Source organism: Dryobates pubescens, unplaced genomic scaffold, assembly GCF_014839835.1.
Source record: "Dryobates pubescens isolate bDryPub1 unplaced genomic scaffold, bDryPub1.pri scaffold_150_arrow_ctg1, whole genome shotgun sequence".
Lineage (NCBI taxonomy): Eukaryota > Metazoa > Chordata > Aves > Piciformes > Picidae > Dryobates > Dryobates pubescens.
In genome coordinates, this window is record NW_026530741.1 from 1 (window position 1) to 17241 (window position 17241).

At 66.6% G+C, this 17241-nt stretch overlaps 1 protein-coding gene across 1 annotated transcript; it reads right to left on the reverse strand.

Annotated features, from left to right (window-relative positions):
- Window positions 1-3373: 3373 nt before the first annotated feature.
- Window positions 3374-16873, reverse strand: ARHGEF2 (Rho/Rac guanine nucleotide exchange factor 2; the record flags this gene model as incomplete). The annotated part of the gene is made up of 10 exons (XM_054179377.1): window positions 16612-16873; window positions 15550-15626; window positions 13623-13792; window positions 11541-11608; window positions 10484-10675; window positions 6721-6816; window positions 6536-6603; window positions 5118-5159; window positions 4935-4985; window positions 3374-3805 (listed from the first exon to the last, which is right to left on the reverse strand). Coding segments are annotated over exons 1-10 (1362 nt in total), but the record flags the coding sequence as incomplete, so codon positions are not given.
- Window positions 16874-17241: the final 368 nt, after the last annotated feature.

Genomic DNA, 17241 nt, shown 5'->3' on the forward strand with positions numbered 1-17241 from the left:
ACATCCTGCGTGCCCCCAGCCCCCAACCCAGCTGTGCTGAGCCCTGCCCCACTCCTGCCAGCAGTGCCCACATCCTGTGTGCCCCCAGCCCCAGCTGGGCTGAGCCTCTGCCCCACTGCTGCCAGCAGTGCCCACATCCTGCGTGCCCCCAGCCCCCAGCCCCAGCTGTGCTGAGCCCTGCCCCACTCCTGCCAGCAGTGCCCACATCCTGCGTGCCCCCAGCCCCCAACCCAGCTGTGCTGAGCCCTGCCCCACTCATGCCAGCAGTGCCCACATCCTGTGTGCCCCCAGCCCCCAACCCAGCTGTGCTGAGCCCTGCCCCACTGCTGCCAGCAGTGCCCACATCCTGTGTGCCCCCAGCCCCCAACCCAGCTGTGCTGAGCCCTGCCCCACTGCTGCCAGCAGTGCCCACATCCTGTGTGCCCCCAGCCCCCAACCCAGCTGGGGTGAGCCGGCAGTGCCCACATCCTGCGTGCCCCCAGCCCCAGCTGTGCTGAGCCCTGCCCCACTGCTGCCAGCAGTGCCCACATCCTGTGTGCCCCCAGACCCCAACCCAGCTGTGCTGAGCCCTGCCCCACTCCTGCCAGCAGTGCCCACATCCTGTGTGCCCCCAGCCCCAGCTGTGCTGAGCCCTGCCCCACTGCTGCCAGCAGTGCCCACATCCTGTGTGCCCCCAGACCCCAACCCCAGCTGTGCTGAGCCCTGCCCCACTCCTGCCAGCAGTGCCCACATCCTGTGTGCCCCCAGCCCCCAGCCCCAGCTGTGCTGAGCCCTGCCCCACTCCTGCCAGCAGTGCCCACATCCTGCGTGCCCCCAGCCCCAGCTGTGCTGAGCCCTGCCCCACTCCTGCCAGCAGTGCCCACATCCTGTGTGCCCCCAGCCCCAGCTGTGCTGAGCCCTGCCCCACTCCTGCCAGCAGTGCCCACATCCTGTGTGCCCCCAGCCCCCAACCCAGCTGTGCTGAGCCCTGCCCCACTCCTGCCAGCAGTGCCCACATCCTGTGTGCCCCCAGCCCCCAGCCCCAGCTGTGCTGAGCCCTGCCCCACTCCTGCCAGCAGTGCCCACATCCTGCGTGCCCCCAGCCCCAGCTGTGCTGAGCCCTGCCCCACTCCTGCCAGCAGTGCCCACATCCTGTGTGCCCCCAGACCCAGCTGTGCTGAGCCTCTGCCCCACTCCTGCCAGCAGTGCCCACATCCTGTGTGCCCCCAGCCCCAGCTGTGCTGAGCCCTGCCCCACTGCTGCCAGCAGTGCCCATATCCTGTGTGCCCCCAGCCCCCAACCCAGCTGTGCTGAGCCCTGCCCCACTCCTGCCAGCAGTGCCCACATCCTGCGTGCCCCCAGCCCCCAACCCAGCTGTGCTGAGCCCTGCCCCACTGCTGCCAGCAGTGCCCACATCCTGCGTGCCCCCAGCCCCCAACCCAGCTGTGCTGAGCCCTGCCCCACTCCTGCCAGCAGTGCCCACATCCTGCGTGCCCCCAGCCCCCAACCCAGCTGTGCTGAGCCCTGCCCCACTCCTGCCAGCAGTGCCCACATCCTGTGTGCCCCCAGACCCAGCTGTGCTGAGCCCTGCCCCACTCCTGCCAGCAGTGCCCACATCCTGTGTGCCCCCAGACCCAGCTGTGCTGAGCCCTGCCCCACTCATGCCAGCAGTGCCCACATCCTGCGTGCCCCCAGCCCCCAGCCCCAGCTGTGCTGAGCCCTGCCCCACTCCTGCCAGCAGTGCCCACGTCCTGTGTGCCCCCAGACCCAGCTGTGCTGAGCCCTGCCCCACTCCTGCCAGCAGTGCCCACATCCTGCGTGCCCCCAGCCCCAGCTGTGCTGAGCCCTGCCCCACTCCTGCCAGCAGTGCCCACATCCTGTGTGCCCCCAGCCCCCAACCCAGCTGTGCTGAGCCCTGCCCCACTCCTGCCAGCAGTGCCCACATCCTGTGTGCCCCCAGACCCCAACCCAGCTGTGCTGAGCCCTGCCCCACTCCTGCCAGCAGTGCCCACATCCTGTGTGCCCCCAGACCCCAACCCAGCTGGGCTGAGCCTCTGCCCCACTCATGCCAGGAGTGGCAGCTTGCTGCCCCCTAGACCCCAACCCAGTTGGGCTGAGTCCTTTCCCCCTCCTGCCAGCAGTGCCCACATCCTGCGTGCCCCCAGCCCCCAGCCCCAGCTGTGCTGAGCCCTGCCCCACTCCTGCCAGCAGTGCCCACATCCTGCGTGCCCCCAGCCCCCAGCTGTGCTGAGCCCTGCCCCACTCCTGCCAGCAGTGCCCACATCCTGCGTGCCCCCAGCCCCCAACCCAGCTGTGCTGAGCCCTGCCCCACTCCTGCCAGCAGTGCCCACATCCTGCGTGCCCCCAGCCCCCAACCCAGCTGTGCTGAGCCCTGCCCCACTGCTGCCAGCAGTGCCCACAGCCTGTGTGCCCCCAGACCCCAACCCAGCTGGGGTGAGCCCTGCCCCACTGCTGCCAGCAGTGCCCACATCCTGCGTGCCCCCAGCCCCCAACCCAGCTGTGCTGAGCTCTGCCCCACTCCTGCCAGCAGTGCCCACATCCTGTGTGCCCCCAGACCCAAATCCTGCTGGGCTGAGGCCTGACACATTTGTGCCATAAATGACATCTTGCTGCCCCCAGCCCCCAGCCCCAGCTGTGCTGAGCCCTGCCCCACTCCTGCCAGCAGTGCCCACATCCTGTGTGCCCCCAGACCCCAACCCAGCTGTGCTGAGCCCTGCCCCACTGCTGCCAGCAGTGCCCACATCCTGTGTGCCCCCAGCCCCAGCTGGGCTGAGCCCTGCCCCACTCCTGCCAGCAGTGCCCACATCCTGTGTGCCCCCAGCCCCCAGCCCCAGCTGGGGTGAGCCGGCAGTGCCCACATCCTGCGTGCCCCCAGCCCCCAACCCAGTTGTGCTGAGCCCTGCCCCACTGCTGCCAGCAGTGCCCACATCCTGTGTGCCCCCAGACCCCAACCCAGCTGGGCTGAGCCCTGCCCCACTCCTGCCAGCAGTGCCCACATCCTGTGTGCCCCCAGACCCCAACCCAGCTGGGGTGAGCCGGCAGTGCCCACATCCTGCGTGCCCCCAGCCCCCAGCCCCAGCTGTGCTGAGCCCTGCCCCACTCCTGCCAGCAGTGCCCACATCCTGTGTGCCCCCAGCCCCCAACCCAGCTGTGCTGAGCCCTGCCCCACTGCTGCCAGCAGTGCCCACATCCTGTGTGCCCCCAGCCCCAGCTGTGCTGAGCCCTGCCCCACTCCTGCCAGCAGTGCCCACATCCTGTGTGCCCCCAGCCCCCAACCCAGCTGGGGTGAGCCGGCAGTGCCCACATCCTGCGTGCCCCCAGCCCCAGCTGTGCTGAGCCCTGCCCCGCTCCCGCGGCCGCCGGCGGCGGCTACCTGCGGCGGGGTGAAGCTGAGGTAGAGAGCGTCCCCTGCCGGCAGGCTGCGGCGCCGCGGGTCCAGGCCGCGCCGCGCCCGGCCGCCGGCGTCGTGGCGCAGCGCCGCCAGCTCCCTGCGGCTCTCCTCCAGCTCCCTCTCCAGCCGGGCTCGCTCCCGCTCGCTCTCCCGCAGCCTCTGCTCCAGCCCCGTGGCGTCCTGGGCCCGCTCCTGGCACAGCTGGCGGCAGCGGCTCAGCTCCTCCTGCAGCAGGCTGTGCTGCCGCTGCAGCAGCGCCAGCTCCGTGCTGCCGACCTTCTCCCCGGCCCGCCCCGGCGAGGGGCTGGCCGCCGGCTCGGTGGGGGTCGGGGCGGACCCCCGGCGGCAGCCTGGCTTCTCCTGCCCCTCCTGCAGCTGCAGCTCCAGCAGGGTGTCCTGCTGGCTCACCACCGCCTGCGGGGTGGGCACAGGGGTGGGCATGGGGTGGGCAGGGGGAGGGGGGTGGGCAGAGGGAAGGAGGGCAGAGGGGTGAGGGGAGGGGTGTGGGTGACAGGGTGGGCATGGGGTGGGCACAGGGTGGGCATGGGGGAGGGGGGTGGGCAGAGGTTAAGAGGGCAAGGGGGAGGGGGGGTGGGCAGAGGTTAAGAGGGCAAGGGGGTGAGGGAAGGGGTGTGGGTGATGGGGTGGGCACAGGGGTGGGCATGGGGTGGACAGGGGGAGGGAGGTGGGCAGAGGGAAGGAGGGCAGAGGGGTGAGGGAAGGGGTGTGGGTGATGGAGTGGGCACAGGGTGGACACGGGGAGGGGGGTGGGCAGAGGGAAAGAGGGCAGGGGGGTGAGGGAAGGGGTGTGGGTGATGGGGTGGGCATGGGGTGGGCACAGGGGTGGGCATGGGGGAGGGGGGGTGGGCAGAGGTTAAGAGGGCAAGGGGGTGAGGGAAGGGGTGTGGGTGATGGGGTGGGCACAGGGTGGGCAGGGGAGGTGGATGGGCAGAGGGAAGGAGGGCAGAGGGGTGAGGGAAGGGGCATGGGTGACAGGGTGGGCATGGGGTGGGCACAGGGGTGGGCATGGGGGAGGTGGATGGGCAGAGGGAAGGAGGGCAGGGGGGTGAGGGAAGGGGTGATGGGGTGAGCAGGGAGTGGGCAGGGGGATGGTGGCAGGGGTGGGCAAGGGGGTGTGGGCAGGGGGATGTGGGCAGGGGTGGGCAGAGGGATATGGGCACAGGGGATGGTGGCAAGAGTGGGCAGGGGGATGCGGGCAGGGGGATGTGGGGAGAGGCTGGGCAGGGCATGGGCAGAGGCTGGGCAAGGGGTGGGCAGGGAGTGGGCAGAGGGATGTGGGCAGGGGGATGTGTGTGGCAGGAAGGAGGGCAGGGGGATGCAGGCAGGGGGGTGGGCAAGGGGTGGGCAGAAAGGTGTTGGCAGGGGTGGGCAGGGGGATGTGGGCAGGGGGATGTGGGCAGAGGGCTGTACACAGGCAGGGGGTGGGCAGGGAGATGTTGGCACAGGGATGTGGGCAGGGCAGGTGCCCCCTTGTGTGTCCCCCCCCCCATCCCTGTGTGTGTGCCCCCCCGGTGCCACCCACCTGGAGCCCATGCAGGAGGCTGTAGAGGTTCACCAGGCGCTGGTTGATCTCCTGGGGGAGGGGGGGAGGGGACACAGGACGGGGTGGGGGTCAGCAGGGGTGGGGGGCACCAAGGGTAGGGACACATGGGGCACCTTGTGCCCTGCCAGGGGGGGGCTGGGGGCACTCGGGTGCCCTCCTTACCTCCTGGGATACCCTCTGCAGCACCTGGTTGCCATTGCCGTCCTGCAAGGAGACAGCAGTGACCCTGGGGGGGGAGGGGCTGTGCCCTCTGGGGTGTGGCCTGGGTTGTGCCCTGGGGTGTGCCCTTGGGGTGTGCCCTGTGGTCTCCCCTCTGGTGCCCCCCTGGGTTGTGCCCTAGATTGCTCCCTGGGGTGTTCCTTTGGGGTGTGCCCTGGAGTGTCCCTTGGGTTATGCCCTAGGGTGCGCCCTGGGGTTGCCCCCTGGGGTGCCCCCTGTGCTGTGCCCCCTGTGCTGTGCCCCTTGGGGTGCCCCCTGTGCTGTGCCCCCTGTGCTGTGACCCTGTGCTGTGCCCCAGGCTGTGCCCCCTGTGCTGTGCCCCCTGTGCTGTGCCCCAGGCTGTGCCCCAGGCTGTGCCCCCTGTGCTGTGCCCCAGGCTGTGCCCCAGGCTGTGCCCCCTGGGGTGCCCCCTGTGCTGTGCCCCCTGTGCTGTGCCCCTTGGGGTGCCCCCTGTGCTGTGCCCCCTGTGCTGTGCCCCCTGTGCTGTGCCCCCTGGGGTGCCCCCTGTGCTGTGCCCCAGGCTGTGCCCCCTGTGCTGTGCCCCCTGTGCTGTGCCCCAGGCTGCGCCCCCTGTGCTGTGCCCCCTGTGCTGTGCCCCCTGTGCTGTGCCCCAGGCTGTGCCCCCTGTGCTGTGCCCCCTGTGCTGTGCCCCAGGCTGTGCCCCTGTGCTGTGCCCCCTGTGCTGTGCCCCAGGCTGTGCCCCAGGCTGTGCCCCCTGTGCTGTGCCCCAGGCTGTGCCCCAGGCTGTGCCCCCTGGGGTGCCCCCTGTGCTGTGCCCCCTGTGCTGTGCCCCAGGCTGTGCCCCCTGTGCTGTGCCCCCTGTGCTGTGCCCCCTGTGCTGTGCCCCAGGCTGTGCCCCCTGTGCTGTGCCCCCTGTGCTGTGCCCCCTGGGGTGCCCCCTGTGCTGTGCCCCAGACTGTGCCCCCTGGGCTGTGCCCCCTGTGCTGTGCCCCAGGCTGTGCCCCCTGTGCTGTGCCCCTGTGCTGTGCCCCAGGCTGTGCCCCCTGTGCTGTGCCCCTGTGCTGTGCCCCAGGCTGTGCCCCCTGTGCTGTGCCCCCTGTGCTGTGCCCCAGGCTGTGCCCCCTGTGCTGTGCCCCCTGTGCTGTGCCCCAGGCTGTGCCCCCTGTGCTGTGCCCCCTGTGCTGTGCCCCAGGCTGTGCCCCCTGTGCTGTGCCCCAGGCTGTGCCCCAGGCTGTGCCCCAGGCTGTGCCCCCTGGGGTGCCCCCTGTGCTGTGCCCCAGGCTGTGCCCCAGGCTGTGCCCCCTGTGCTGTGCCCCCTGTGCTGTGCCCCAGGCTGTGCCCCAGGCTGTGCCCCCTGTGCTGTGCCCCCTGTGCTGTGCCCCAGGCTGTGCCCCCCTCACCCTCTGCCCTCCGTCCGAATCCGTCCTGCACAGCTCCACGGAGCCGTTGAAGCTGCCGGAGTCACCATCTGCAGGGAGAGACCAGAGGGGGCTGAGCCCCACTGGGGGACCCCAAATCCCACCCCCCCCCACCCCCCCCTGTGCCCAGCTGGCACGGGGCAGGTGCCCCCTGGCCCCTCTCTTACTGCTGGCCCCGGGGCTGGGGCAGCTGTCGGCCTCGGGGAGGTTGCTGTGGTCCCGCTCGCGCCCGGCGCTGGTGAACATCTCCTTCAGACACTCCACTGGGGGAGGGGGAGAGCACAGGATGAGTCCCCCAGCAACCATCCTGCTGGGGACCCCAGCCCAGCCCCTTCCTCCTGCCTCTCTTTCCCCACCTGGAGCACCCCAAAGCGTCCCAGAGAACCCCAAAGCATCCCGGAGTTGGCACCACCCTGGGGCAGCCCAGATCTTCGCCCTCCCAGAGCATTCCCATCCCAGAGCATCCCAAAGCATCCCCATCCTGGACCATCCTCATCCCAGAGCATCCCAAAGCATCCCCATCCCAATGATCCTCATCCCAGAGCATCCCAAAGCATCCCCATCCTGGATGATCCTCATCCCAGAGCATCCCAAAGCATCCCCATCCTGGATCATCCTCATCCCAGAGCATCCCAAAGCATCCCCATCCTGGATCATCCCCATCCCAGAGCATCCCAAAGCATCCCCATCCCAATGATCCTCATCCCAGAGCATCCCAAAGCATCCCCATCCTGGATCATCCTCATCCCAGAGCATCCCAAAGCATCCCCATCCTGGATGATCCTCATCCCAGAGCATCCCAAAGCATCCCCATCCTGGACCATCCTCATCCCAGAGCATCCCAAAGCATCCCCATCCTGGATCATCCTCATCCCAGAGCATCCCAAAGCATCCCCATCCTGGATCATCCTCATCCCAGAGCATCCCAAAGCATCCCCATCCCAATGATCCTCATCCCAGAGCATCCCAAAGCATCCCCATCCTGGATGATCCTCATCCCAGAGCATCCCAAAGCATCCCCATCCTGGATGATCCTCATCCCAGAGCATCCCAAAGCATCCCCATCCTGGATCATCCTCATCCCAGAGCATCCCAAAGCATCCCCATCCTGGATGATCCTCATCCCAGAGCATCCCAAAGCATCCCCATCCTGGATCATCCTCATCCCAGAGCATCCCAAAGCATCCCCATCCTGGACCATCCTCATCCCAGAGCATCCCAAAGCATCCCCATCCTGGATGATCCTCATCCCAGGGCATCCCAAAGCATCCCCATCCTGGATGATCCTCATCCCAGAGCATCCCAAAGCATCCCCATCCCAATGATCCTCATCCCAGAGCATCCCAAAGCATCCCCATCCTGGATGATCCTCATCCCACAGCATCCCACAGCATCCCAAAGCATCCCCATCCTGGATCATCCTCATCCCAGAGCATCCCAAAGCATCCCCATCCTGGATCATCCCCATCCCAGAGCATCCCAAAGCATCCCCATCCCAATGATCCTCATCCCAGAGCATCCCAAAGCATCCCCATCCTGGATCATCCTCATCCCAGAGCATCCCAAAGCATCCCCATCCTGGATCATCCCCATCCCAGAGCATCCCAAAGCATCCCCATCCCAATGATCCTCATCCCAGAGCATCCCAAAGCATCCCCATCCTGGATGATCCTCATCCCAGAGCATCCCAAAGCATCCCCATCCTGGATCATCCTCATCCCAGAGCATCCCAAAGCATCCCCATCCCGGATCATCCCCACCCCAGAGCATCCCACAGCATCCCCATCCTGGATCATCCTCATCCCAGAGCATCCCAAAGCATCCCCATCCTGGATCATCCCCATCCCAGAGCATCCCAAAGCATCCCCATCCCGGATCATCCCCATCCCAGGGCATCCCAAAGCATCCCCATCCCGGATCATCCTCATCCCAGAGCATCCCAAAGCATCCCCATCCTGGATGATCCTCATCCCAGAGCATCCCAAAGCATCCCCATCATGGATCATCCCCATCCCAGAGCATCCCAAAGCATCCCCATCCCAATGATCCTCATCCCAGAGCATCCCAAAGCATCCCCATCCCAATGATCCTCATCCCAGAGCATCCCAAAGCATCCCCATCCCGGATGATCCTCATCCCAGAGCATCCCAAAGCATCCCCATCCTGGATCATCCTCATCCCAGAGCATCCCAAAGCATCCCCATCCTGGATCATCCCCATCCCAGAGCATCCCAAAGTATCCCCATCCTGGATCATCCTCATCCCAGAGCATCCCAAAGCATCCCCATCCTGGATGATCCTCATCCCAGAGCATCCCAAAGCATCCCCATCCCAATGATCCTCATCCCAGAGCATCCCAAAGCATCCCCATCCTGGATGATCCTCATCCCAGAGCATCCCAAAGCATCCCCATCCCAATGATCCTCATCCCAGAGCATCCCAAAGCATCCCCATCCTGGATGATCCTCATCCCAGAGCATCCCAAAGCATCCCCATCCCAATGATCCTCATCCCAGAGCATCCCAAAGCATCCCCATCCTGGATCATCCCCATCCCAGAGCATCCCAAAGCATCCCCATCCTGGATCATCCCCATCCCAGGGCATCCCAAAGCATCCCCATCCCAATGATCCTCATCCCAGAGCATCCCAAAGCATCCCCATCCTGGATCATCCCCATCCCAGAGCATCCCAAAGCATCCCCATCCCAATGATCCTCATCCCAGAGCATCCCAAAGCATCCCCATCCTGGATCATCCCCATCCCAGAGCATCCCAAAGCATCCCCATCCCGGATCATCCTCATCCCAGAGCATCCCAAAGCATCCCCATCCTGGATGATCCTCATCCCAGAGCATCCCAAAGCATCCCCATCCCAATGATCCTCATCCCAGAGCATCCCAAAGCATCCCCATCCCAATGATCCTCATCCCAGAGCATCCCAAAGCATCCCCATCCCGGATGATCTTCATCCCAGAGCATCCCAAAGCATCCCCATCCCGGATCATCCTCATCCCAGAGCATCCCAAAGCATCCCCATCCTGGATGATCCTCATCCCAGAGCATCCCAAAGCATCCCCATCCCAATGATCCTCATCCCAGAGCATCCCAAAGCATCCCCATCCTGGATGATCCTCATCCCAGAGCATCCCAAAGCATCCCCATCCCGGATCATCCTCATCCCAGAGCATCCCAAAGCATCCCCATCCTGGATCATCCTCATCCCAGAGCATCCCAAAGCATCCCCATCCTGGATCATCCCCATCCCAGGGCATCCCAAAGCATCCCCATCCCGGATCATCCCCATCCCAGGGCATCCCAAAGCATCCCCATCCCGGATCATCCCCATCCCAGGGCATCCCAAAGCATCCCAGAGCATCAGATGTAGCCCCAGCCCCGCTGCTGCTCAGTTTCCCCATCCCACCCCCACCCCATCCCACCCCATCCCACCCCATCCCACCCCACCCCACCCCACCCCACCCCATCCCATCCTACCTCATCTCACCCCATCCATCCCACCCCACCTCATCCCATCAACCCCATCCCACCCCACCCTACCCTATCCCATCCTATCAGCTCCATTCCACCCCACCCCACCCCATCCACCCCATCCCATCAACCCCACCCCATCCCATCCCATCCCACCTCATCCCACCCCATCCATCCCATCCTACCCCATCCCATCAACCCCATCCCATCCCATCCATCCCATCCCAGCCCACCCCATCCCATCCCACCTCATCCCATCCCACCTCATCCCACCCCACCCTACCCTATCCCATCCTATCAGCTCCACCCCACCCCATCCCATCCCACCCCACCCCACCCCATCCCATCCCATCCCATCCCACCCCATCCCATCCCACCCCCCATCAATCCCACCCCACCCCTTCTCACCCAACCCCATCAACTCCACCCCACCCCAATCCCTACCTTCCCTGATGGCATCCTGCATCAACCTTTCCCCCCGGGAAGCCTCTCCGGAGTCGGAGCGGAAGAGGCCTCGGGGGGCCAGGGCCGGAGCCTGCTCCTGGCAGCCGCTGGCCAGGGTCAGGAGGTCGGCGAAGAGCAAAACCTTCTCCTCCAGCAGCGCTGAGATCTTGCGGTCCTGCTGCAGCAGGCGGTCTGGGGGCGGCAGAGCAGTCAGCAGGGGGAGCCCGCGGCCGGCAGCCAGCAGGGGGAGCCCGCGGCAGGCAGCCAGCAGGGGGAGCCCGCGGCAGGCAGTCAGCAGGGGGAGCCCGCGGCAGGCAGCCAGCAGGGGGAGCCCGCGGCAGGCACTCAGCAGGGGGAGCCCGCGGCAGGCAGCCAGCAGGGGGAGCCCGCGGCAGGCGGCCAGCAGGGGGAGCCCGCGGCCGGCACTCAGCAGGGGGAGCCCGCGGCAGGCAGCCAGCAGGGGGAGCCCGCGGCAGGCAGCCAGCAGGGGGAGCCCGCGGCAGGCAGCCAGCAGGGGGAGCCCGCGGCCAGCAGCGGAGCAGCAGCAGTGACCGGGAAGGTGAAGCCAGGATGGGGAGGAGAGGAGGAGCAGGGATGGGGAAGGGGAAAGAGAGAGGTGGAAGAGGAGAGGAGGAGCAGGGATGGGGAAGGGGGAAGAGAGAGATGCAAGAGGAGAGGAGGAGTAAGGATGGGGAAGGGGGAAGAGAGAGATGCAAGAGGAGAGGAGGAGTAGGGATGGGGAAGAGGAAACAGGATGGGGAGGGGAGGAGGAGCAACTATGGGGAAGGGGAAAGAGAGAGGTGGAAGAGGAGAGGAGGAGCAGGGATGGGGAAGGGGGAAGAGTGAGATGCAAGAGGAGAGGAGGAGTAAGGATGGGGAAGAGGAAACAGGATGGGGAGGGGAGGAGGAGCAACTATGGGGAAGGGGAAAGAGAGAGGTGGAAGAGGAGAGGAGGAGCAGGGCTGGGGATGAGCAGGGCTGGGGAAGGGAGAGAGGGATAAAAAGGGATGGAGGGGCCTGGGGGGGCAGGGCTGGGGACCCCCCCTGCAGCAGTCACCTTTCAGCTTGCGCAGGGAGGCTTCGATCTCCGTCTCGATCAGGGGGAAGTCCTGGCGGCTGGGACAGCTGCAGGAGGTGGGAGGTGAGGTGGGGATGAGGCCCAGGACCTCCCCAAGGCCACCCCACCACAGCCACCCTTGGGTTGAAGAAGACCTCCAGGAGCCTCCAGTCCAACCAGCAACCCGACCCCACCGTGGCCACTGAACCTAAGCCCAAAGGGCCACATCCAGGCCTGCCTCAAGCATCCCTTCCCACCAGCCACAGCCTGCCCCAGGGCTCCTCTGGAGAAGAAAGGCTGAGAGGGAGCTGCTGAAAGGCTCTCAGGAGCTGAGGGCTGGGGGGCAGGAGGGAGGGGGCAGGGCCAGGCTCTGCTCAGCTGCAGCCTGGCACAGGCCCAGGGGCAGGGGATGGAAACTGCAGCCCAGGAGCTTCCACCTCGACAGGAGGAGGAACTTCTGCCCTGGGGGGGTCCCAGAGGCCTGGCCCAGGCTGCCCAGGGGGGTGGTGGAGTCTCCTTCCCTGCAGCCTTTGCAGCCCCCCCTGGCTGTGCTCCTGGGGGCCCTGTGCTGGGCTCTGTGCTGCTGCTCTGGCAGGGGGCTTGGGCTCCTTGGATTCAGGCTGGGGAGGAGAAGGCTTCCAGGAGACCTTCTGTGGCCTTCCAGGGGCTGCAGGGGGCTGCAGGAAAGCTGGGGAGGGACTTTGGAGGGGGTCAAGGAAGGAGAGGACTGGGGGGGATGAAGCAAAACTGGCAATGGGGAGATTGAGATTGGATGTGAGGAAGAAGTCTTTCCCCATGAGGGTGCTGAGAGCCTGGCCCAGGCTGCCCAGGGGGGTGGTGGAAGCCTCAGCCCTGGAGATGTTTAAGGCCAGGCTGGAGCTGGCTGTGAGCAACCTGCCCTGGGCTGAGCTGTCCCTGCCCATGGCAGGGGGCTTGGAACTGGCTGAGCCTTGAGGACCCTTCCAGGGGGCTTGGAACTGGCTGAGCCTTGAGCTCCCTTCCAGGGGGCTTGGAACTGGCTGAGCCTTGAGGACCCTTCCAGGGGGCTTGGAGCTGGCTGAGCCTTGAGCTCCCTTCCAGGGGGCTTGGAGCTGGCTGAGCCTTGAGCTCCCTCCCAGGGGGGGCTTGGAACTGGCTGAGCCTTGAGCTCCCTTCCAGGGGGCTTGGAACTGGCTGAGCCTTGAGCTCCCTTCCAGGGGGCTTGGAGCTGGCTGAGCCTTGAGCTCCCTTTCCAGGGGGGCTTGGAGCTGGCTGAGCCTTGAGCTCCCTTTCCAGGGGGGCTTGGAGCTGGCTGAGCCTTGAGCTCCCTTTCCAGGGGGGCTTGGAGCTGGCTGAGCCTTGAGCTCCCTTCCAGGGGGTTTGGAGCTGGCTGAGCCTTGAGCTCCCTTCCAGGGGGCTTGGAACTGGCTGAGCCTTGAGCTCCCTTCCAGGGGGCTTGGAACTGGCTGAGCCTTGAGCTACCTTCCAGGGGGCTTGGAACTGGCTGAGCCTTGAGCTCCCTTCCAGGGGGCTTGGAGCTGGCTGAGCCTTGAGCTCCCTTCCAGGGGGCTTGGAGCTGGCTGAGCCTTGAGCTCCCTTCCAGGGGGCTTGGAACTGGCTGAGCCTTGAGCTCCCTCTCCAGGGTCTTGGAGCTGGCTGAGCCTTGAGCTCCCTTCCAGGGGGCTTGGAGCTGGCTGAGCCTTGAGCTCCCTTCCAGGGGGCTTGGAGCTGGCTGAGCCTTGAGCTCCCTTCCAGGGGGCTTGGAACTGGCTGAGCCTTGAGCTCCCTTCCAGGGGGCTTGGAGCTGGCTGAGCCTTGAGGACCCTTCCAGGGGGCTTGGAGCTGGCTGAGCCTTGAGGACCCTTCCAGGGGGCTTGGAGCTGGCTGAGCCTTGAGCTCCCTTCCAGGGGGCTTGGAGCTGGCTGAGCCTTGAGCTCCCTTCCAGCCCTGGCCGCTCTCCGGTTCTACGTCTCAGCGAGGTCCCTTCCGACCCCTAACCACCTTCTGACCCTGCAGTCCTCCCCCAGCCCAGCTCCACGGGCAGCTCCCAAGGGTGGGGAGAGGGTTGGGGGTGAGGATGGAGGGGGGAGGAGGGGCACTCACAGGCTGACTGCCTGCTGGATGACCTTCATCCAGTTGTTGCGGTCGTCGCGGGAGGCGGCGTGGACCTCGTACATCTCCGGCGGCGCGGCGCTGATCAGGAACATTCCCTTCTCCTGGTTGGCAATGTCCCTCACAATCAGGTTTTGCAGGGAGATGACAGCTGGCTTGTCCTTGGGGGGGGGGTGAGGAAAAGGTGTGGGAGTTTGTGGTGGGTTGATGTTTCCTCCCCCAGCCTCCCCTTCCTGCCCCCCTCGGAGGGAAGAACTTCTGCCTCGCATCCAATCTGAATCTCCCCGCTCCTGGTTGTGCTCCATCCTCCCCTCCTCCCAGTCCTGTCCCTCCCTGACACCCTCAAAAGTCCCTCCCCAGCTTTCCTGGAGTCCCCTGCAGAGCCTGGAAGGCCACCAGAAGGTCTCCTGGGAGCCTTCTCCTCTCCAGGCTGCACAACCCCAACTCCCTCAGGCTGTGCTCAGAGGAGGACTTTCCTAGAGTCACTGAGCTGGCAGGGCTGGAAGGGAGCTCAAGGCTCAGCCAGCTCCAAGCCCCCTGGAAGGGTCCTCGAGGCTCAGCCAGCTCCAAGCCCCCTGGAAGGGTCCTCAAGGCTCAGCCAGCTCCAAGCACCCCTGGAAGGGTTCTCAAGGCTCAGCCAGCTCCAAGCCCCCAGGAAGGGTCCTCAAGGCTCAGCCAGTTCCAAGCCCCCTGCCATGGGCAGGGACAGCTCAGCCCAGGGCAGGCTGCTCACAGCCACCTCCAGCCTGGCCTTAAACACCTCCAGGGCTGAGGCTTCCACCACCTCCCTGGGCAGCCTGGGCCAGGCTCTCACCACCCTCTTCCTCACAGCCAAGCGGAGTCTCCCCACTTCTGGTTGTGCTCCATCCCCCCCCAGTCCTCTCCCTCCTTGACCCCCTCCAAAGTCCCTCCCCAGCTTTCCTGCAGCCTCCTGCAGCCCCTGGAAGGCCACAGAAGGTCTCCTGGAAGCCTTTTCCTCTCCAGACTGAATCCAAGGAGCCCAAGCCCCCTGCCAGAGCAGCAGCACAGAGCCCAGCACAGGGCCCCCAGGAGCACAGCCAGGGGGGGCTGCAAAGGCTGCAGGGAAGGAGACTCCACCACCCCCCTGGGCAGCCTGGGCCAGGCCTCTGGGACCCCCCCAGGGCAGAAGTTCCTCCTCCTGTCGAGGTGGAACCTCCTGGGCTGCAGTTTCCATCCCCTGCCCCTGGGCCTGTGCCAGGCTGCAGCTGAGCAGAGCCTGGCCCTGCCCCCTCCCTCCTGCCCCCAGCCCTCAAGCTCTTGATAGGCACACTGCTGGCTCATGTTCAGCCTACTGTCAACCAATACCCCCCCAGGTCCCTCTCTGCCTGGCTGCTCTCCAGCCACTCTGACATAGGATCTTAGGATGTGAGGGGTGGCAATGGGGCAGCACTGGTGGGGTGGCACTGCCCAGCCCAGCCCAGCTCAGCCAGCCCAGCCCAGCCCAGCCCAGCCCAGCCCAGCTCAGCCCAGCCCAGCTCAGCCAGCCCAGCCCAGCCCAGCCCAGCCCAGCCCAGCCCAGCTCAGCCAGCCCAGCCCAGCCCAGCCCAGCCCAGCCCAGCCCAGCCCAGCCCAGCCCAGCCCATCTCAGCCCAGCCCAGCCCAGCTCAGCCAGCCCAGCTCAGCCCAGCCCAGCCCAGCCCAGCCCAGCTCAGCCAGCCCAGCCCAGCCCAGCCCAGCCCAGCCCAGCTCAGCCAGCCCAGCCCAGCCCAGCCCAGCCCAGCCCAGCCCAGCCCAGCTCAGCCCAGCCCAGCCCAGCTCAGCCAGCCCAGCCCAGCCCAGCTCAGCCCAGCCCAGCCCAGCCCAGCCCAGCCAGCCCAGCCCAGCCCAGCTCAGCCAGCCCAGCCCAGCCCAGCCCAGCCCAGCCCAGCCCAGCCCAGCCCAGCCCAGCCCAGCTCACCAGCATGGGGAAAGTGTACTTCTGGTCCTTCTCCTGGAGGAAGATGAGGACGTCGGTCATCAGCAGCACCAGCACGTCTGGGGAGGGAGAGCTGGGGTTGGGGAGGGGCTGGGGGGTGCCACACTGCAAACCTGCCCTCCACCTCTCCCCTCATCCTCATCCCCATCCCCTGCCCTCCACCTCTGCCCTCATCCTCATCCCCATCCCCTGCCCTCCACCTCTCCCAGCATCCTCGTCCCCTGCCCTCCCCTTCTCCCCTCCACTCCTCCACTCCACTCCTCCCCTCCCCTTCTTCCCTCCCCTTCTCCCCTCCCTTTCTTCCCTCCCCTCCTCCCCTCCCCTCCTCCCCTCCCCTCCTTCCCTCCATTCCTCCCTTCCCCTTCTCCCCTTCCCTTCTCCCTTCCCCTCCTCCCCTCCACTTCTTCCCTCCCCTCCACTCCTCCCCTTCTCCCCTCCACTCTTCCCCTCCACTCTTCCCCTCCCCTCCACTCCTCCCCTCCACTTCTCCCCTCCCCTTCTCCCCTCCACTCCTCCCCTCCACTTCTCCCCTCCCCTTCTCTCCTCCACTCCTCCCCTCCCCTCCACTCCTCCCCTCCCCTCCACTCCTCCCTTTCTCCCCTCCCCTCCACTCCTCCCCTCCTTCCCTCCCCTTCTCCCCTCCACTCCTCCCCTCCCCTTCTCTCCTCCCCTCCTCCCCTCCCCTTCTCCCCTCCACTCCTCCCCTCCACTCCTCCCCTCCCCTCCACTCCTCCCTTTCTCCCCTCCCCTCCCCTCCTCCCCTCCTCCCCTCCACTCCTCCCCTCCCCTTCTCCCTTCCCCTTCTCTCCTCCACTCCTCCCCTTCTCCCCTCCCCTCCACTCCTCCCCTTCTCCCCTCCCCTTCTCTCCTCCCTTCTCCCCTCCACTCCTCCCTTCTCCCCTCCCCCTCTCCCCTTCTCCCCTCCCCTCCCCTCCTCTCCCCTTCCCCCCTTCCCCCCTCCCCTTCTCCCCTCCTCCCCACCCTTCCCCGCCCCCAAGCCCCACCCTCTCCCCGCCCCTTCCCCCTCCCCTCTCCGCGGCTCACCCTTGAAGCGCCCCGCGGCGGTCTTCCAGAGCAGGCAGCCGCTGTGCACCAGCTTGCGGCGCAGGAGTTCGTCCCTGCCGAAGACGCCGGCGCGGCTCTCCCAGGGCAGCTGCACCTTGGCCCTGCCGTCCACCCGCCGGTACACGTCCCAGAGCCGCGCGTTCATCTCGCTGGTGTGCACCTCCTCGTTGATGGACGAGATCAGCTCCTTCACCAGCTTCAGCGCCCGCGACAGGTCGGCCCAGTCCCCCTCGTTGTCTGCCCGGGGTGGGGGGAGGGGGGGAGGGAGGGAGGGAGGGAGGGAGGCGCCGGCGCCGCGGGGCTTAGCGAGCCGGCAGCGCCGCTGCGCGCCGCGCTCCCAGCGGCCCCCCCTGCCCTCCCCGCTCCCCTCAGCCCCTGCCCTCTGCCTCTCCCCTCATCCTCATCCCCTCCCCTCATCCCCTACCCTCTGCCTCTCCCATCACCTCCATCCCCTGCCCTCCCCGCTCCCCTCAGCCCCTGCCCTCTGCCTCTCCCCTCATCCTCATCCCCTCCCCTCTTCCCTCATCCCCTGCCCTCTGCCTCTCCCATCACCTCCATCCCCTGCCCTCCCCTCTTCCCTCATCCCCTGCCCTCTGCCTCTCCCCTCAC